This window comes from Pieris rapae, chromosome 8, assembly GCF_905147795.1.
Source record: "Pieris rapae chromosome 8, ilPieRapa1.1, whole genome shotgun sequence".
In the NCBI taxonomy this organism is placed as follows: Eukaryota; Metazoa; Arthropoda; class Insecta; order Lepidoptera; family Pieridae; genus Pieris; species Pieris rapae.
In genome coordinates, this window is record NC_059516.1 from 9,108,012 (window position 1) to 9,131,190 (window position 23,179).

Genomic DNA, 23,179 nt, shown 5'->3' on the forward strand with positions numbered 1-23,179 from the left:
TTTTCATTTTTTACTATTTTTGAAGGCTTCGGCACTGGTCTATTATAACATGAATGTTCTTAAATATGTTGAAGTTTAAGTTTTATGATACATCAGAAAGGTAATGTAGGATATTTTTAATAAAACTTTTCTATTACGTTCTGTTTCAATAACTTACATTAATAATTAATTTGTGTCTAATGCTTATCGCGCCTCGTGACTCGGCGAATGCAGCCGGAAATAAAGCTTTAATAGAAAACTGTCCCCGTTTCGCCCGGTTTTTTTGAAGCAAATATAGTCTATGGTAATCACGGAAAATACATTATTGTAATCGGTCCAATCCAGACATTATCCGTCGAATCGAAATCTTAGCGCCACTTTTTACTATATCATAATAATAATAATTATTATTAACTATAGTCATAACTATTCTGAGGTCTTTAAAACTTCTTTGCAACTAACCTAACAGTAGATTTGACCCCCATCATTTTGACTAGCTTCGCTTCAATTTCTTAAAACCAATATATTACGGTGTCTTATGGAAATTTTATTTCAGAGTACATAACCGGAGATGATGAAATTTTAATGATACCAACTCGTAAAAAGTACCTGATGATGGTAAATGGTTACACTTATTATCAAATAAATTACTCCGGGCATTGGGTTTGCTCCACAAAGGCTCGGACGAAATGTAAGGCCCGATTTCATACAAGTTCTAAGGGACAGATAATTCACGCCGTATCTCGTCACTCTCATCCCCCAGAGCCGAGGTCCATTCCTAAGTATGTAATAAGTAATAATACAGAATTAACAATGATGTCACTTTATCAGCCTACTGTTGAAAAAAAGGTTTACCAACATTGGAGAGAAACTAAATATAAACCACCGAAGTAATACAAAATAATTGTTTCCAAATCCTGTATTTTCTGACAAATCGTGAATTGTTAAACGATAATTATATAAGAAAGACTAACGCGATGGTATCATCTTTCTATAAGTGATAATTAAATTTGGACAAAGTAATTTAAAAATTACCTAAATTTGAATTACATCAAGGATTATGGTTGACGAGGATACTTAATAAAATCATTTTGAAATCATTAATATTTATTTTATTTCAATAAATTTCCGGACAAAAATCGATCCAATAGAACTCATAACTATAACTCTGTGACGTAAGATGTGTTAAATAAAAACACTTTTGAATTTTGAATTTTTTTTTATTTTTCATTAAAATCACTTCACAATGACACACAAATTTTCCAATAAAATCACAACGCACTGATGCTACCTAAAATGGCTTAGCTGGCATCACCTACTGTCGCCTTTGCCGTTCTTTTAATTGATAACATTGATAATATTCAATTACTCACTGCATTAACTTATGACACACGCACAATACAAATTTAAAGGTGTACTAAGCATCTGCTCTGCTAGCTTTGTAATATCAACGAAATCTTACTTCCTGGTAGCTTTTCCCGCAAGTGCTAGCTGTCAATTGAAGCAACAAACCAAATGAAATAACGGAAGTTAATCCAATACTAATATTTCAGATGGAGACAAAATTATAACAATACCTACTCGTAGTGGCAAGTTCTTACTGATGATTAACGGATATACATACTCGCATATGACTAGTGATAACTGGTACTGTTCGTCCAAGTTTCAAGGTTGTAAGGCTCGAGTGAAGCGTATTTCAGAAAATAGAGTGGTTAAAATAATGACGGAGCATACTCATCCTCCGCCGAAATACTATTGTAAAAACGGAGTTTATATAAAGCTATAGGAATAAATGTAAATATACAAAATGTAAATGGATTTTCCATAACAAAACGAAAGCCTAATAAAAAAGAACCTTCGTGCCAGCGTGCGCTTGACAGAAGTACATATTCATGGAATTAAACTAAGTGACATCGAAAAGTGAAAGCATCCAAAGAAAAACAAAAATGCTGAGCAACATGCAACTCAAATGGATATGAGAAAGGCAAGTAGACCGATTGCAGATGGTCAAAAACGGTAACTGATTGGACTGGCTCAAAAGGACAAAGAAACAGGGGCAGACTAAAAGAGCGATGAGCCGACAAGATTGAAAGGTTAGCTGGTAAATTTCAATAACAGCAAAGAATAAAATCAGGTGGATATAGTTGGAGGACAGTCTCCCGGACAGGGGATTCTTTAAGTAATAAAATTGTAAATATTTATATTTGTACGTAAATTAGATGTGGATAAATAAGGATTATAAGAAAGTATAAGATATGAAAATTGTTGGTTTTATTTAATATAGGTACTAAAATATTGATGACATTTCTTCTAAAGTAATAAATGCTACTTTCGCTATGGTTAAACGAAGAACGCAGAGTTGCTTGCTTGTTTTCAAACATTCTCTGTTTTCTCAATTCTTTTGCAAGCAACTCTGGGAGCCTGAAGAGTTGCTTCGGTTGATCCCTCCCGCCTCGTTTCATTCTCATGCACGCCGTGTTAATTCAAAATTTCATTAGCTTCACCTTGATAGCTAAAATTTCATATTTTAGTTTTTCTGACTTTATTTTGCGAACTTGCAACTTTAGAAACGACCAGTGTGGGTCTTCAATGGAAAAATACGATCTTAAAATGTGTAAAATAACAGTATATTTCTCCCTCAAAGGATGGCAACTAACCGAATAAAATGGGTGACCATGGGCTGCGATCACTGGCCCTCATCTAAAAAAAGTGCGTGCGTACCAAAATACATATGTAAGACGTAAAACTTGTTTGTAAATTAATTATTACTACGGAAAATCCCTAATAGATGAATGTACCTTGTACATGTATTTGTATATTTAAATTCCCACTGTTTACGTACTTTAAACGTAATAATGATGATATGAATAAATAAAAAATGTGCGTTTAAGTTCGAATATGTAACTACTATTTATTCTCGACGTCATCATTCCACTCTCTCTCAAACGGTCTCAATCGCTCTGTCACTTTTCTACCACAAAAACGCTGCACATTTATGTGACGATCCGTCAAAATTTTACCCTCGAAAAGGTTCATTACAAAAATATATACCTTAACAATATATATTTTTGTAATGAACCTTTTCGAGGCGTGCGTGTTGTTCTCACGAGTACGTAAGTGCGTGCTCCTATTTCACCATGCCTCCTGCTGATAGAGGACAAATCTTTGTTTTTAATCTTTTTTTATTTTTTATTCTTTATTACTCAATATGTCATATGGAACATGGTGTAGTGGTTGCAGCTCCTTACAAGCATTGTGTAAAAAAAACTTGGCGATTAAAAAGAGTGGCGGAGAGTTTATTGCCAGTTCTTCTCTTCCGTTCTACGCCCTTGATTTGAGAACTGGCAGTAAATGTAAAATTAAATTCATTTAATATTTCTTTTTTTGACGTTCATAAGTGTACATTGTTACCTACATGAATAAATAAATTTTGAATTTGAATATATTTTATTTATATTATTAGTAACAATTATTTGAGTTCCGCCTCAAGACGTGTTAACGATTTTATATTGTTTTAGCCAATGTTGAGATTATTAAGATACCGACGCGTAGTGGTAAATTTCTTTTGCTGGTTGATGGATATACATACAGCCAAAATAATGGGATTCACTGGCTTTGTTCTTCATTCAAGACTCAAAAGTGTAGAGCTCGGATTCGTTTTTTTGGAGACACAGTACTTAAAGTTAATACAGATCATACACATCCACCGCCCAAGTACCTTTACAGAGGTGGAATGTATTTTAAGGTGTGAAATAGTGAAATTTAATATTTCGTCAATATGTATGATTATGTATTGTGTCTTTTGAAATGAATATGCAATAAGTAACCTTATCCTATCGTGAATTGTGTGATTCTGATATTTCCTTTTCTATATATGAATCCCTGAGATTAGATTTTTTGATTTAGTTTCTTATAATTTTTTTGTATTACTTTAGATTAAGGTTCTATAATACTTTTATATAACATTTGGTTATGCACTTTTTGCGCTTTACTCATTTTTTTTTGCTTTTCTCTTTCTAGGGCTGCCTGGTAGAGAGCGCTTGTTAGCGACAAGGCAGCCTGTTGCATCAGTTATAATTTATATTTATATTATTAAAGGGATACTCTTCTTTAATAGAATCTCAGAGGCTCTTTTATTACTCCCTTTAAATAAATTTAAAAAATGTATTAAAGAAAAGCTGTGTAAAAAGGCTTACTATAAAGCGATTATCTAGTTGATAAAATTGCCTGGGACTAGTGCTGGGCAGGCTACTTCTAATTAATTTGCTATATTTGTTTTAAAATAAAAATATTGTTTACCGTGAGTTTTTCACGCCGGTTCTTTCTCTCGACCTTACACCCTCTGTCTTCTTTGCCGATGAGTAGTGATGCCTACAGGTTCAAATTTAATGACGTGGAATAAGTGATACCTTGGAGATCTTATGTTCCAAAATAAGCGTATTTTATTTTATATATGTATTGTGTTATTTGCGTTTTTCTTGTTAATGCAACGAAGTGTGAAAATATATATATTTTTTTTTATATTAAATGTATAAAAAGCATATTATTTCCTACTACTTAATAAAGAATAATAACGTTTAACTATTATGATTTATACAAAAACCAAGTACTCTATTCATATACGTATACACATTCCTTACAATGACATTTTTCTCTTTTCCTTACATCAGGAGCCAGTACGGCCCAGCAGTTTTGTAAAGGTCGTCATCCCGTAGCCGTGTCACGTGACCCGTCGACTTTGCTTTTTGTATGATGTTACATGTATTTTTATATGTATTTTTTCTTCGACATCAAAATAAGCACTGCTTCCTTCGAAGTTTATTTATTTTCCGAGGTATGTGTAGCTTTAGTATACGGTAGTATGTTGGTGTCCACTAATATATATGTCTCGTGTCGCATGATTCTGATAAAGGGATTAGGTCATCCTCATAACTCAAGGCTTAGGTATGTTGCCTATACACAGGTCAGCTTTTTCCAGTTCAGTTTACTGTTTACGGGCGATTCTCTTAACCTCGTAATCGGCTGTCCCGACTGTTTTTTTTATATTAGTAATTAATATTTTATTCGTAAACACCTGTAATCTCTGTCCCCAGAATTTCCACACAGTCCCCTGCCAAATATTTAAATCCAATGTAATAAAAAAAACTAATATTTACAAACGTTTTTTAAAGAGAAACGAAACTTAACCTTTTGCGTATTGGTTATTGTTTTTACATATTGGTTGGTAAGAATCATCAAAGTATCATTGCTTCGCATTATTTTACAAACTTATATTATTTCACACAGGCCGATTGAACACACAAAATACGGCTCCTAAAAAGAAAAAGTTATCCCGAGAGGAATTACTACAGAAAAAGAGGGAAGCAGAGCGACTACGATACGCAAGAAATAAAAATGACCCTGAAAAGAGGGAACAAATGAGAGAAAAGGAAAAGTTGAATTACCATAAGAAGAAAGAAAAAGGTTTGCGAAAATCAGTAAAGGACATGACACCTCGTGAGCGAAGAGCTGCCTTAAAGAAGTGGAAAGAACATTGTACTGTATACCGAGCCAAAAAATTAAGACTGAAAAAGCATCACTAATACTTTCGTACGAGAAAATACACCATTATCAGACCCAGAAGCAGATACTCCGCCTATAAGACCCATATCTCCAGCCTCAAGCTCAGCAGTCTCTAATACTAGTCTACAGCAAAGAATGTATCAAACGAGTGCATTTCTTGAGCGATGGCTCTCTAACGCAATATCGTAAAAAATATGTTTTTTATAATGGCAACTAAACTCTCTGAAAAAATTCCGGATATTGAAAACTTTACATGGAACTACACCGAAAGTGGCCATAAAAAGGGTGCACTGGATTGTATCGTTAAAGTTATATTTTGTATTCATTTTTTATAAAGAAACTTTGTTGATTATAATTGCGAAAATATGTCATAAAAAAATAAATGTTTGATTAATGTTAAAAGATTTTTTTTTACGTATAACAGTTCCCTGTCTCACTTAACAGCCTCCTGTCACGTTCACATTCTCCTTTTAAGAGTTCACTATTATTGTGAACTGCGAACGGGAGGAGGATGCGTACATACGGTTCTGGGGAGATACTCTAAAATTACTAGAGATCAAACAAGGAAACATAATAAACTAAAATGTAAAATAAATAAAAAATGAAATGAAACGATACAAGACGAAAATAGATGAAAATACACGGAAATATACGAAAATACCGGAAAATAAAATAAAAATGATTATAACGAAGTCAAAAAAATGGACTTTAATGGTTAAACAGTTACATACATTTTAATAGTTAAAATTGTTTTATTTTAGGTATGAGTGAGATTATAAAAATACCGACGCCCGGTGGTAAATTTCTGCTAATGCTTCATGGATATACATATTCCCAAATAAAAGGAAAACACTGGTATTGTTCTTCTAAGCAACTGGGCTGTCGAGCACGAGTGCGTTATTTCGGGAACACGCTTATTGAAGTTGATACATCGCATACGCACGCACGCCCAAATTACATTTACTTCAATGGGGTATATACAAAAGTTTAATTGTGTCGCATCTTAAGACTGAAACAGAGAGAAGTAACGAGTTTTGCCTAATTACTCGTAGAGTGTCTAAAACATAGGTTAAAAAGTATCAATTGTTCCCATGCATATATTATACCTTTAATATCCAAATTGATAAATCTTAGCAAACCACTCCTCAAAAACGTAGGTTAATGATCAGTATTTGTTACTATGGTAACGATATTATTTCCTTAATAATGAATAGTAAAGCAACCGGGTTTTATAATAAGCACAAATGAAAATTATATAATCTTAATTTTCCTTGGTTACACAAAGCCAGTTAAGTTGCCAAGATGTTCATAATATATTTTATTAACTAAAAATAATCAAAATGGAATTTATTAACTAGACGGAGCTGGTGCTTTCCTGGCTAAAGAATAATTTTTAATAAGGAAATGCTGCCACATGTAAAATAGTAAATAAATATTTGATTCTTAAGTTTGAGTCGATATCAACTCCGGGGAAATAAAAAGAGAGTGTATAACGTCTTCTACAGCAGTGATATTTTTTGACATTCAACACCTTTTGTCTTCAGTCACCGTGACCACGCACGCTGTAAAACACGCGAAACGGCGGGAAAAATTTAAAATTATGTAAAATAATTATAACTTTATAATAATACATAACTTCAATCCGTTAAAAAAGGTTTCTTTAAATGTGTAAAAGTTATGATAAATATTTTATTTAATAACTAAGAACTGTGCACATGTGTAATAAAGTAAAATAAAATTCCAGGTCGTAAAATTTAATTTCCTTCATGTATGGACCGATCTGATTATGGTATAAATCTTCTTTTCAATATTGAGGGTTATAGTAATACCAATACGAATAAATACATTAGTATTTAAAATGGTTTCATGCTTCTAGGTCTTTTGAAATCGTCAAAAAGCAGAGATCGCGCGCCACGTTGTATTTATTCGCTTATAAATCCATTATCAGTGCTCAATATTTTTATAATAACGCAATCCGGGTTTATTTATGACTTATAAATTATATTTTATTACAGATGATGAAATAATAAAAATACCTACAAAAGGCGGTAAATTCCTGTTGATGATTAATGGGTACACATACTCTCGTTATAATGGTGTTCATTGGTATTGTTCATCTAAGTTACAAGGATGTAAGGCTCGGCTGCGTTATTGCGAAGACAAAGTGGTTACAATATCAACAGAACATACACATCCACCTCCCAAGTATTTTAACAAAAATGGAGTGTATATAAAGTTGTAAATCTTATTTAATGTATACACATTATAGATAGCGTCAGACTCTTTTGCGGGAATCCCCGATTTCTACTTAGAGCTGAGCTAGTGCTAATGGTGGAATCCCTGAAAAATAAACTTTTATTCTAGCGATTTTGTTTTTTTTGTTTGTACATTGTTCTTAAAGTTCAGATATCGGGTGGATGTCATCCCAAAAAAGGTGACATCCGGTGAAGACTGCCCCCACTACCCCCACTGCCCCCCTTTGCTACGCCACTGACCTAATGTCTTACTTTAAAAGCAAGCAAATTTTAGCGAATAATGATGAACCTTTTTCTTTATTTTAGAGATTCAATAAAGAAAAAGGTCGTCTGTATTTTTTTTTCACATTGCCCCGTACACTCTGAACAAAATTGATTCATATATATGTATAAAAATCATCATATAAAAGATCTATAACATAATGAATATTTGAATAAAATAAAATTCTATCTTCTAAATTTTGATCTTAATGTCAAACCTTAGTTCGACATCGAGATAATTATGTTCCGTTTATTTTATCGATGAATTATATAAAGATTAATTATACATTCCAGATACCAAGATAACGAGGCCAGACGGTAACGAGTTTATAAAGATACCGACTGCTGGTGGTAATTTTCTATTGATGGTTGAAGGATACACTTATTCTGCTAATTCTAAAAACTCTCAACATTATTGGTATTGCTCGTCCAGGTTGCAGGGCTGTAAAGCAAAGGTGAAGCTCACGTCGCAGAATATCCTGCTCAAAATTATGACGACACATACACATTCACCGCCAAACTATTATTGTAGAAATGGAAAATATATAAGGCTAAAATAAGACACTTTTTTTTAGTATTTGTTTTACATATTTAAGACATGTCATAAAAGAACGAGTTGTGCATGACGTACAGAATCGAGCTGTAAGAGCGCGGCCACACGATGCGGTAACAGTGCGGTGCCGCGTCATCCTACATAGAAATTACTTTACCATGTCACACCACGCGTTGCACCACACGCGCGCCGTTGTGACCTGCGAGACGAGACCTGCCACACCGCAACACCCATGTGGCACCCTATAACCTGAAATAGTTAATCATCCAACACCGTTACTGCATCGTGTGGCCGCGCTCTAATGCAAGTTCGGCTCTGTACAACAATAGCTAACAACGTCTATGGTGAGAGAAAGTATAGGTATTTGCGACCGCGGCTAATAAATGGATAACCACAGTGACTTATTAATGTTTAAAGAACATTATTTCTCAGTACAAAAATGTATTTTATTTACATGATAAACTTAATATGTATATAGTAGCGAGTTACACGACGCCATTAGCCGTCCCAATTTTAGTCTACTATATTCACTCTAACATCTTTATCTCTTATGAGTCATACCCGTCAAACATATGTTTTTGGTTTAAGACATGCCAGATTCCTCCCACTGTTACAATTTTCCTTTATAGTGGGGAACTAGAAGGTCTTTTAATATTCAGTGGACATAATATAAATCTTATCTATATTTGCTTACTGGTTATTGGAAAACATCGCGGCCTATGCAAACTATGTATATCCATAGTACCTCTGGATGGCATTTTGCATTTCCGAATGCAATCGAAACTAATTTTTAAATGCATCAATGAAATACATTTATCGCTTATCAGAATCTTTCGTTCGGTTTGTTATCTTTCATGAACTACATACTAGATAATCATTTTCTTTTTATAATAACTGTTCTGTATATACCAACATTTGTAATAGTTTTGATTTAATGAATAGAAATTATTTAAAATTATTTTTTTTTCTTTCCCAGAAAACGATGAGATTATCATGATTCCATCTTCAAGGAGTACAAAAAGTCTATTAATGCTTAACGGCTATACTTATTCGCAAAGAAATTATGGTCCACATTGGTATTGCTCTTCTATCCAGACCCAAAAGTGTTTAGCACGTTTGCGCTATATCAATAATAAATTGCACAAAATTATGACAGATCATACCCATACACCACCGAGATACGTATGTAAAGATGGAAAATATATTAGAGTTTGATTTTGACTGACTTTTTACTTATTTATTAGGTTTAAATTGACTAAATCAGTTTAATTTCAATATTTAAACTGAAGTATTTTGTCTCTTACTCTCTAATTATGTTATCGCTGTAATGAAAAGAAACGAATGAGGACTTTAAAACGGCGCATTTAGTTTTTTTCAGAGTGTTTGTATTAATGTTCCTAAAGACAAAGTAAGCTTTGATACTAAAGTGCAGACTTGTGTGCCGTCATCGTTACCTTGGATAATATCTAAGTCAAGTTTTTCTCAAGCCTGTGTTGAATACTCGTTTATTTAGATTAAATTTATTTATGTGCGGTAATTTTTCCTAAAACTGTAACTTACTAAATCTAAACAAGCTAAGCTTACAAAGACAAATAAGATAGTAGAAAGTTAAATCATAAAATTGTAAAAAATAAAAAAAACTGTTTTGTTATTTTTATATAAACGTACATAATTTACCATGATCTTCATGTTACTGTTATTTTTTTTTAAAGAACTATAGTTACCAAGATAATTTCACGTATATTAAATCAATTTCAACATCTGTTCAAATTGAACATTGTATCCAAATAACATCGTAGCAGTATTCGCGGGGCATTAAGAGGGGTGCATTGATAAAAGTTTATTTTGGTTCAGTATTCGATGAATGACAGCCAGGGCGCATGCAATTTAAGTTCATAATATGTTTCTTTCGTAAAAATAGTAAATAAAGTATTGTGGATGTATGTGTCGTATATTTTTTTATGTTTTTCAAAATAATGTACTAAGTATTGTACACATTGAAAAGGTCTACAGAAAAGTCCGTGATGGTATATATCTATATGGTATATGTCGCGTTTATTATCGGAGCTTTCCAGCGACGGAAATAACAATACATAATAAAAACCTGCTTTTCATCAGCATTGCACCCGTGTGAAGCTGGGGCGGGTCACTAGGACTAATATAAGTAATAGAATGCAGTCAAACAGAGCGCGAAAGTTTTTAAATTTAGTCAATAATAATGTGAATGATACAATGAACAATATCACAGGAATCGATGATATTATTCAAAACAGAGATGAAGATGGTAAGTGATATTGATATGCTTTATTTAAATTACATATAGTGTGATTTTGCTATTTTTGTTTGATAATGGTTGTTCACTCGCTTAGTACGCCGTATACTGATACTACTACATTTATACCTGTATACGGCGAACAAGCTTTATAAAGAAGACACTTGACTTATGTGGCTATAATAATGTACTTATTCAAATTTTTCTGTTTTTGGTTTGATTGGGGTTTAAATTTTTTTATCTGTTATAAATTTAATCACTTTATATTGTCATGTTAAATATAAAAATATGAAGTCTTATGTATTTAATTTAAATTATTGTTTTAGAGTCTCCGTTGCCACCTGATGAAAATTTTACGGAAGAGGAGCTATTAATACTTGATGATCTTGATTTGAATGATACCAAGGATGTATTGCGGAATATTCCTTTTAATGCTTCCATATTAATCCCAGATGATATTCCTTGCTCCTCGGCTTGGGTATCGAATGATGATAACAGAACTCAAAAAGGAGATCGATCGCCATCAGTCAAAGAAATCACGCCCATCCAGAATAGCTTTATGGAACATTATTGTGATATTACTCCAGTACCATCGCCATATAACTCTTTTGCCCCATCAAGTAAGTTAATTGATAGTCCTGCGGTCGCCTCCCCTGTATCTGATATTAATGATATCACATACTCACCGTCCAATAACTCCAAAAGTCTTAAGCGCATTTCCATTGCTAAAAAAGATAAAGGAAGGCTAAGAGAACGTTTTAATAAAAAATGGAAGGATCAGGAGAGAAAATATTATGTTAATAGAGGTTTGGAATATGTTAGTAGAAATGGAAGAGTACATGGTAAAAGAATTATGAAAAGTTCTTGTCCTACAACTTGTCGGAAAAAATGCAATGAGAAAGTAACCGAAAATATGAGGCAAAGAATTTTTGATACGTTTTGGAGTATTGGAGACCACTCAAGACAATGGGATTTTTTGGGAAGGTATGCAGTAAAAGCTGAAAAAAAAAGATATACTGTGGATAAAGAAAATCCAAAACGTCTTAACACTATTTCGTATTACCTTCCAAGCAGTCAAGGAGATAATATCGAGACTACTAAAATATCGGTATGCAAAACTATGTTTTTGGGAACCCTTTCTATTAGTTTCAATTTTGTTTATACAGCTTTAAAAAAAATCGATAAAGGAAATGGGTTTATTAAAACAGATCAGCGTGGTAGACATATGAATCATCCTAAGATTATAAATGACCATATCGTTCGCAGTGTAATAGATCACGTTCAAACATTTTCTCCCGTAGAGTCACATTACACTCGCCAAAAATCAAGTAAAAAATATCTGGAGGGCTCTTTATCCTTCCCGAAAATGTTTAAGTTATATAATGAATGGTTTGATTCTAATAAATACTCTTCTAAAGCGACTACCGTGAGACAGTACCGAGATATCATTAATAAAAATATCAATATAGGTTTTCATAAATCCAAAAAAGATGTTTGTGAACAATGTCACATTTATGAAAATAACAAGCAAGTTACACAGACAGATAGAGAAAAACATGAAGAGCATGAAAAAGAGAAAGCAAGAAAAATGAAAACAAAAGATAAAGAATCAGCGTTATAAAAAAAAATCCTTACAGCAGCATTTGATCTTCAAAAATGTCTTAATGTAACTCACGGGAATGTTAGTACTTTTTATTATAAATTGAAACTTTCTTTGTATATTTTCACGATTCAGACACCCATTCCTATTGACCAAAATAAGTACAGACTTGATGGATCTTTGTAAGACGCTGGTGATTCCTAAGGAGTATCATTTGTTTTTTAATAATAATTGATTGCAAAAAACTCTAATGGAGCACCAGATGATAGTGATTCAGACTGATTTTTGATTCATTAAATCTTTAATATTTTTATTTATTTTGATAAACCATAAGGTTTAAAGCTATCCTTTGAACGTCCTAAACTTTTTATATATTTATGTTATACATTTATATTATTTTTAATAATATTGTTTAATGTAAGTTACCATTTTAGTTCCTATTATTTTTATTGATGTTTGTTACTATTCAATAAACTTTAATGATACTACATTGATAATTTGTTTTAGTTAAATTGTTAAACTTGTAGCATTTAGTAAGCCTAAATAATATTAACAAAAAGGTTATTTAATTATAACTAAAAATACATTATGTTTAATATTCTATAAAATGCGTTGTTTTTGTTAATGAGTCTACTTTTTAGCCTTGTTTAATTTCGTTATCATTTAAAAACAAAAATTTGCAAAATATGTTATACCCAAGGAAGAACTTAATGGGGTCTTAGTCTAGATTGTTCTATTGCCGTTGATCTTAACTTAATATTCTCTTACATACATTTTCAGGCAGTGTTGTAAAGATACCTACACCAAGTGGTAATTTTCTGTTGATGATTGATGGTTATACATACTCCCAACATAGAGACATTTATTGGATTTGTTCGTCCGTTAAGAAAGGTTGTAAAGCTCGGGTTCATTATTTTGGTGATAGAGTGGTGAAGAGTAAGGCAGACCATAACCATCCTCCACCAAGGTACTGTTGCCGAAACGGAACATACAGAAAATATTGATGATTCATTTAGAAGAAAGTCTAAATAATATAGGGACATACTTGTTTATAAATAAGCCATTTCAGATTTATAAGTTTAATTAATGGGTTTATTCAAATTTGTTTACTAGTTGTATATATAGTTACTAAGACAACATTTAACTAGTATAAGAAATAGTTTAATTAGTTTTGTAATGACTACATATTAAACCCCATATTTATCAAATGATCTATCTCTTCAATTTGACAGAGATTCATACCAGTTCTATTATAACGTACGTTATACACAAACACAAAAATTTAAGTAAGTAAAGCAAACACATAGTTATATTATTGATTTCATGGTTGGTACTATTTAATTTTCTGCACTTGTTTATTGAGATTTTATATGTTTAAATGGTTTCAGATGAGATTATAAAGATTCCCACACCTGGTGGGAAATTCCTATTGATGATCGATGGATACACGTTTTCCCACTATAGAGATGTTTACTGGTACTGCTCTTCCAAATTTCAGGGATGTAAAGCACGGGTGCGTTATACCGGTATTGAAGTCGTCAACGTTATGACAGACCATACGCATCCACCGCCGAAGTATTATTGCAAAAATGGTGTTTATATAAAGCTATAAAAACCTTTTCTAATTAAAATCTATATAAAATGATATTAGCCAAAAACTCGTAAGCAGTAGTCGCCTCTATGGCATAGACCTCCCCTTAGCCTTCCCTCTTCACGCTATCGCTTACTAAACTCATATCAATACTGACCATGTTGCACCATGGTCTTTATGCAAATAAAACTAACTCTTTAGTCTATCTTCGCGTGCGTGATTTTGGGCGGTTACTGACTAGCGTTTTTTACGCGCGTATAATCGCGTAAATAATTGTAAGTTTACAATAATACATTACTTTAATCCGTTAAAAAAGTGTTTTCTTTAGAAATATTTCGTCTAAGAAGAGTGAGTATGAGTTTGAGTTTCAGTATGCCAGTTAACGTGTGACCGGTTTTTTGGAGCGCGTGCGCTGAAACGACCATTTCGCAGAAAAATACGCTAGTATTATGCATGTAATTTTTAATACTATGTGTTAGCGTTTCGATATGCTTATAATTTTGTATAAAAAAGTTAATTGTTGCGTAAAAGCGAAGGAAATATCGATCTTTATGTGATATGCTGGAGAGATTTTATAATAATCAAATAAATATTAATCTTTCGAGTCATCGTCCATATGACGACAAATCATCCCGACAAACATATGTTTTTGGTTTAAGACATGCCAGATTCCTCCAACTGTTACAATTTTATTTTATACTGGGGATCTTGAAGGTCTTTTAATATTCAGTGGACATAATGTAAATTATTACATTAAAATATCTTCCTTCTAGAGTTTTTAAAAATCGACTCATTGTACTGCTTTTGGAAAAAAAATCTATTATTTATTATTTAGAAAGAAAGAAAGAAATAACTTTATTAGACACAAAACAAAAATTTGCGTGAAACACTACAATTAATATTATTTTGATAACGTAGTGGTATATTTTAATAATGTGACGAGGAAGTGATGAAATAAGAATTGACTATAATTATATGACTTCTATTCTACCTTTTAAAACAAATTTTCACGCTAATGGCGTGTGTGGCAGAATATGCGTTCTTTAGATTGTACCGAATTCTTGCAAATAATTTATAATTTTTATTATTATAATGTATATTTCGTGGAACTTGACTTCGTATTAAATCGTAAGTTATACTTGTAAAAGTTGTATAATTCAAGGAGTTAGTATTATTTTAGCCATCTGAATATTAACCAATACGAATTTTATTTTGCTTTCTCGTGAAATTATTTTTTTTATGAAATTATATTCTGTGTAATATAAAAGTTAATCTACGAACAAATGGAAATGAAAGTGCAGATTTTCAGCTATTTTACAATGATTTTTATACATATATATTATAGATATATATATACTTGTTTTGTATATGAAATAATTAGTTTTTATACACTTATATACATGATAGGTGAAAGATTTTTGCATTAAGTATGGTTTAATAGTTTCTATATATTTGATATATTTAAACACGATTTAAACTATATGGATGCTATACAATTGCGGAATGTTATGCTAAATTGCTTATGTGTTGCAGATATACAATTCATACCGACGGAAAAAGGGAAATATATCCTTGTCTTAAAAGGTTTTACGTATTCACAAGTCGGGGGGCGATTCTTCTATTGCTCATCAAAGCACATGGGATGCAGAGCAAGAGTACGGCTTATTTCGGGGAAATTAGTCGCTTCATCAGATGCTCATAACCATGCACCGCCGTCGCACGCGAGGTGTGGCAATGGTGCATTTGTACCGCTGCGTCCACGCTCGCAGGCTCTACCCGTCTCGTCAATTGCAGCCTCATTACTTCCGTCGCCGCTTTCATCGCCCCGAGTCGCTTCGCTGGCTCTTCATGCGCTCAACTTTCCTAGAATTGCTCCTAAATTTGATCTCTGGAATCGGACAACTCCCGACGAGAGAAAAGATTAATTGATTGTATAATTTGTTATTATGAGAAATGTTTACCATTAAATGGTACGTGTGTTAAAGTTTGAGAACGACATCAGAGTGTTAAAGTTTTTTATGATCTCGAAATTTTTAGTGACAAAACCTACGCTGTAGACCTAGGCTAAGCATTAAGTGATAATATCAACGATACGTAAATTTGGTGATACTTTATAATGAGCCTTATATTCATTGTATACAATAATTTTTATACTTACATGTGTTATTTTTCTTATAGGTTGTATATATTTATTGTATTGTTTTAAAAATATAGACTGCTTTTTATTAAATACGCTTTCATATTTGATATTTGTAATCTTTGTAATCACTTTCCTGAATTTGGTACGTATTTCGATGCAGGTCTAGATCAAAAATTATTTACGTAAATTAAAACGCCGTATATGAATTGCAGTTTGAAGTAAACAGATTCCTCGTTTTTATAATATTGGTATAAACTTATTAGTTCTTTGTTTCAGATACTTTTCAAGGTGAAGAATTTGTATTAGGCATATATAGATATAAAAAGGAACATACAATTGAAAGCAGAATATCTTGGGGTTGCATAGAAACGGATTGTTTGGCAACAATAATAACGTGTCATGGAAAGATTATCTGGGCAACTATGAAACATAATCACTAGAACATTGAGTGCAATATTTGATTCCGTAAGATGCCTGGTAGACTAACACACTGTCTGACTCAGTCTCACCAGTTGTTATTATTTTTATACTAAAAATGAAAGTTATTTTGCAGCTATTAGGTAGATAATTAATAGGAAGAATAGTATTGTCTTTTATGAACATAGCTTTTACACATTTAAAAGAAAACAGTTTTTACCGGATTGAAGCTTATAATTATTGTAAACTTTATTTAACGTAATTATACATTTATCCGAGGTTTCGCGTGCTTTACAGCGTGCGTGGTCACGGTGTCTGAAGACAAAAGGTGATGAATGTCAAAAAATTATCAAGGAAACAAAAGAAAAGAAAGTGGATATGTTCTATAATCACGCGCGTAAATGGACTTACTCAAATTAGTAGATCGCTTAATCATTGAAGTCACGTGAAATTAAATATATGTAATAATATTTTTTTAAATGTCAGCCATGGATGGATGAGCTTATTAAAGTATGAAATGCAAATTATTATAAACAATAATAAAAATAGTAGAGTTACCAATAAAGTTGTTATCCAATTAAATAGAATTTAAAAAATATTTATTACCATTGGTGCTTCTGAACGGCTGAACTGTAAATAATAAAGACTTTCTTCTTGTCAATTACGAATTGTCAGATGTGCGAGATATGTAGGGTAAGATATAACGCGCGCGTAGCAACGTAGCACTATTCTACGAGAAGCTACGCGTCTGAACAGTACCTAACTATCGTTTAACCCCATCACACTAACTAACATACGCTAAATTCTGCTTGGCATACGTTTTTTTTAATTTTAAAAAGCCTGGATTAGGATGCAACAGAATTTTTATAGACATTTAGTAAAAATTAATCACACCCGTTAATTCAGACACACACAACCGCTCATTCTTATGTTTTATGTTGTTGATTGTATTGTAAGAGACAAATAAATTCAATATATATTGAATAATTTAAACGAATTTTAAACAAATTAAATGCTTGTTTTCAAATATTAAGATTTTATTTTTAATAAATATTTTTAAGTTAAACTTATTGATAATACTTATATTTTAAGTAGATTTGGTTTTAATGGTGCTATAATTTTTTCAGAGCCTGTGTTTAGTCTTTCTCAGAGAGGAAATTTAGTGGTTCAGATAGGTGACTGGCGTTTTAATAAACATGCTTCTTGGGGGTCCAAAGTACGCTGGTCTTGTGTTAAGAAGAAATCTGGTTGCACTGCGTCTCTCACTACAATAGACAATGTTATTGTTAAGACTATAGGAATACATAATCATTAGCATTTTTACGCAATCATGCTTATTTATTCTGATAGTTCCACATAAAAAAATATGTAATGCGATTATTATTTATAAAGTTATTTACGAAGATGAGGAGGAGTGTTATATTTAATCATTTTTATAAGTAATAAATAAAATCGCTATCTGTACGATTAGATCTTTTTGACTACGCTATTCTGTTTCCACGAAAAATAATTAATTTAGGCAATATTTAAGCGATTACAAAAGTAAAAGTACATTTTATTGATTACAATCAACTATACATTATTTACAAAGTAATAAAAAAAGAAAAGACAAAGAAAATCAAAACAATTTTTTTATTGGTCCCTGTAGCAGTATATCTTCAACGCTGGCAGCATTAGCTGTATTGCGATACTTATTTATTGAGCCAGGAAAACACCATCTCTGGGGTCACCGGTATCTACCAAGAGCATTAACTTAAATTGAATAAAGTAAAAGTTATATTAAATATATGAAGGTTTTAGTGCTGTAACAATTTAATCTATATAAGCATGTTTGTAATCTGTGCTTATCACTTTCTTTGTTATAATAGTTATTTAGTTTTCACTTTGTAGTACTTCATTCACTTAATAAAGTATCCAAAAGTTAAAAAGTAATCTTATTGAATATGCAAGTGTGTTTTGGAGTGTGTTTTGTTTAATCGGAATTAAACTTTAAATGGAAAAAAGAGAACTCAAGTAATGCATCTATTGTATAATTACAGCACGTATTAACTACACATCATCTTACAGATTTGAATCCAGTGTTTGCAAAGTCCCAAAGAGGAAACCCTGTGATCATGATAGGCAGGTATCGTTTTAATAGAGTCAACAAGAATGGAGACAAAACAAGATGGGTCTGTGTTAAGGCGAAGTCAGGCTGCAGAGCGTCGCTGCATACAATGGATAATGCAATAGTACGAGTTTGGGGCTTCCACGACCCAGCCGCGCATACCACAGCGAACAGATTCTGAAAGTCGATTCTATTTTTTATTAAAATAATTACAGGATGGTATTTCTGTCTCTTACATGTAGGTAACGATAGACAACGACGACAGGCTTTTGTTAACATATACACCTTTTACATGTGTGTTATTATTTTATGAATCTCGGCTGACATAAAACACTTATATAATAATTAAATTAGTATAATTAAACTGTTTTACTAAAGAACTCTATTTCACACATAATTTATAAAAATACAGAGACAGCTATACTTAAAACGTATTAGTAGTTTAAGAGTGTAATTTATATTTTATGTATAAAGAAAACAACGTATTATTCCTATCATTCGTTTCAACTGTATTTATACATTTTATAATTGAACGTGAAAAATCCACATACGTAATGACTATAGTAATAATATCAATAGTATTTTCTATAGTCATACCCACACCAATGAAATTCCATTAGCACCAAAATTTTATTTTTATGGCATTAACATAGTAACATAATAATTTAATTTCCGTAATGAATTGGTATTGGTAGTATGCAATCGCTATTTAGAGTTCCGCATTTGTAATGATATGATTGCACCGGGTTACGGCAATTTAACTTTAAGAAACAGTATCGAAAACCAATTTATAATATCTACCCACAAATTTCTTAAATTTTCATTTTTTTTCCATAATAATGATGAAACTTAAAATAATTTATCTTAAAGCACTCATGTGATGAGAAATATATTATGAATTGTATTTAATAACTGGTTTTAAAATAATTGAGTCGGAGAAGTGTACTATGGAAGTTTGATTCACTTGACCTCGGTCTTTCTACTTGCACCTATATTCCAATGTCGAAGAACGGAATACCTAGAATAATAGTGGCCTTATACGTAAAGATACTGATTAGTTACCATGGTTACGATGTTTCTTCCCTATTATGGTAACCATGGTAACATATCAGAGATTGGCGACCACGAATGTTTTGTTTCATATATGATATTTAAAATGTTTGTTAATACAATTTGAATTTAAACCCTCCATGACCATATTAATGTGTCAATTCGTATGTGTGTGTACAACGTCCATGGGCGGCGGTCACTTTAGCTCAGGTGAGCCTCCTGCCCGTTTGCCTCCTATTTCATAAAACATCAACATTCCTTGACTAACATATATGTTTATGAATAAGATATGCAGTAAGTGTTATGACAAGTTGTCTTTTAGGTTGCTTTCTAAAAATACAATTTATACATATACTTAATTAATTGAATAAAAGTTAAAACAGTATCGTATTTTGAAATAACACTTTAACTTGATTAAAATAAAAGTCGAAACAAATTACGTAAACCGTATGTGCTTTTTTGTAAATCTCAAATGGACATAATTACAAATGTTTGTAATGTAACGAAAAACTAGTTTAATCTAGTTAAAGTGTGTAACTGGACTTATAAAAAATAAGTTATTTTAATTGAAATTGGTGCTTTACATTAAAACAATCATGACATGAGGCAATTTTAATGTTCGAGAACGTACCCATACTACGTGAAATATTTTTTAGTTTTTTCGACCTCACGTCGGTGACCCCTCGTATATGCCAAGTTTCCTTTAGTTTTTACGTAGTAAATTGGCTTATACTTGTCTTTATTGCAAACAAACTACATGCATACTTATAGTACTAGTGAATTATGTAATATGAAAAAGAACAACATTTGTGAAAACATATTGTTATACAGTATGTAACTTATATACTTGCGCTATATTCGAATATAGGTCGATAAAATACGGGATTTCTCTCAGTAAAATCGACTACGTGACAAAAACCTAAGCCAACCCCCGCTCCTGTGATTGACCGTAGTATTTTAAAGACTCCGCTTCCCCCCTAAACGGTTCACGTAGTATGGGTTCCTTCCCTTACCTTGGGAGGGTAGTTGTAAGTGTTATGTAGTATAATGGTAATTGTGTTGAATAATTTCTTAAACTTGTTTAAATTTAAATTACTTCTGTTATTAGTTTCTATCGATTTTTTTTGTATTATGCGATTGTAGTTAGTTTTAACAGGCCCACTTCACGCTGCTAATTTGTATGACTGTTAACATAGGCGTCGTGGTTTAAAATGGCGTTAGCTATTTAAAATGAAGTTTAAGTAATGGATTGACATTAAACAAACAATTTATCTATGTCCATTTGTTGGTTATGTGTAAATAATACGTCAAAATTTAAAGATCGCGTGACATTAATTTAATCGACATTTATTGTAATTAATATCGTTCGAAATTATATTATTAGTTGTAAGGTTTTTATTTAAATAGTATTTGGTGGTGGTTAATAATGCGATCAATTAATGATAACAAATCTATGAATTAGATTTATAATGAATTAATATGTTTCTAAATGTTGTTTTATTTTCTATGTTTTAATTAGTCAGTTTATTACGTGTTAGAGAGTATATTTGTTGAAGAATTTTTAAATGTATATGTATTTAAATTTGAATATTTACTGTATTGCCTGCGTGATGTGGCACAATATAGTATAGTGTACGATCGGTGGCCCTGTCTGATATTCCCCCCGAAATAATTCTTATGTGGGTATGTCGGAATGCGATACAGGACTTCAAAAACCCACTTTATATTTTTTAATATATTTGTATAGGTGGCATACTATTTTTGTATTATAGCGACTATCAAAGCAGGACTACACCGAAATGATATCGTAAAGTACACTTAACACAAATTATAAAGGCAAGAATATCAATAAATTTGTTTGGTGGCACTGGCTGTTTTCGTTAACTCTGTTAGGATTAACAATTCTAAAACATGTATTTTACTGTTTTAGGTCCCTGTTTCCTGCCTTCCAGAAACGGAAAAAGAGTACTTTGCTTTGCGGGTTATCGTTATGGTATGATGAACCGGCTTAGAGGACCGACAAAAACTTGGATTTGTACCAAGAAGACAAGGGGTTGTCGGGCCAAAGTGGTTACTATAGGTGATGATTTAATAAATATTGTAGGTGTTCATATTCATTAAATATATTGCATATATGTTCTTATACATATAGTTGAATTTTTAAAGTTTTATGTTTTTTAACTGACGAAACACGCATCGTTCTCGTTCTCGGGATATTGCCGGAAAACATTTGTGATATTATGTCAAAATTTGAAATAAGAAGGCCATTTTGAATTTAGTTTGATAAATAAAACCTTTTTAATGTGTAAAAGGCCGAATTGGGTAAATTTTTGACGTTTAGTGTTTTTCAGCAATTATCTTCGGAGACTATGCGCTCAGATGAATTTGAATGTAATTTTGTAATTTTTAAACCGACTTCAAAAAGCCGATAATGGATTGCGTCTTTTTATTATTGTAGGTGTATATGTTAGATTTTACGATCTTCAAGTGATTGCTAGTGAATGTTGCAAGTAACGCCTATACAATCCTTAACTAATTTTGAATTAAAACACTTACCAGTGCATTCTGAAGTTGATATTAAAAAATATTGTATGAAGTTTTAATTTATTATTTTAAGAAATTAATATAACCGACCTTTTTATAAAATTGGTCCGTTTGTGGTAAAAATGAAATAGTAGTGTATATATATTGTAAGAAGAGATAATATATGTTTTTTATACATTGGCTTTTATATTTATTTTATAGTTTAAGTTTAAAAAAATCGCTGTTAATTAACGATGACCTTTTATACTCATCTTCAGTACACAGCTTTGAAGATTTTTTTTGCTCACCGCAGACCTACCCCGAGACAGTGACATAGCAATTCGAACCGGTAAAGGGCCTTTAGTGATACTGACGCCCGAAGACTCACCTTTTTTTATGTGTGTGTATATTATCTTGTATAATGTTTGTGATTTTAGCAACTTTTCAAGAATCCCACAAAAAGCCCAAGAATTTTAATTTATAAAGGGAATAAATTCTATAAGCGACGATTCTCTAAAGGCCCAGTACAGAGGTGGTATTGTAGTGCAAGTAACGTAACTGGTTGTAAGGCAAAAGTCTTAACAAATGAGAATCGCATATGGGCTGAAATAGACGACCATACGCACTGATAAGAACTGTATATGAAGAACATATGTGGTAGAAAATTGGACGCATTTTGATGTTGACCTTGTTAGCAGTGTCGGCGTAGTGAATCCACGGCCGGGCACCAATGGACTATCTCTCTATATAACATTCGCTCGAACCTTGAAGGAAAATCGTGACGAAACCGGCTTGCCTTAGATTCAAAAAGTCGTCGCCGTGTGTCAAGCACAGGATCAAGGTTTTTCTATATAGACTTTGTATAAATT

At 32.0% G+C, this 23,179-nt stretch overlaps 1 protein-coding gene across 5 annotated transcripts in view; it reads left to right on the forward strand.

The window, feature by feature from the left end:
* Positions 1 to 23,179, forward strand: part of LOC110998605 (protein tramtrack, beta isoform) — a 297,133-nt gene that overhangs the window by 35,408 nt on the left and 238,546 nt on the right. The window contains exon 5 of one of the 5 annotated variants that reach the window (XM_022267323.2): positions 11,209 to 12,518. The exons of the other annotated variants lie outside the window; for them this stretch is intronic. Within the exon in view, the coding sequence (XP_022123015.2) occupies positions 11,209 to 12,503 (1,295 nt within the window). The 3' untranslated portion in view covers positions 12,504 to 12,518. Of the gene's footprint in view, positions 1 to 11,208; positions 12,519 to 23,179 lie in introns of those variants that run through there. 5 annotated transcript variants of the gene reach the window in all.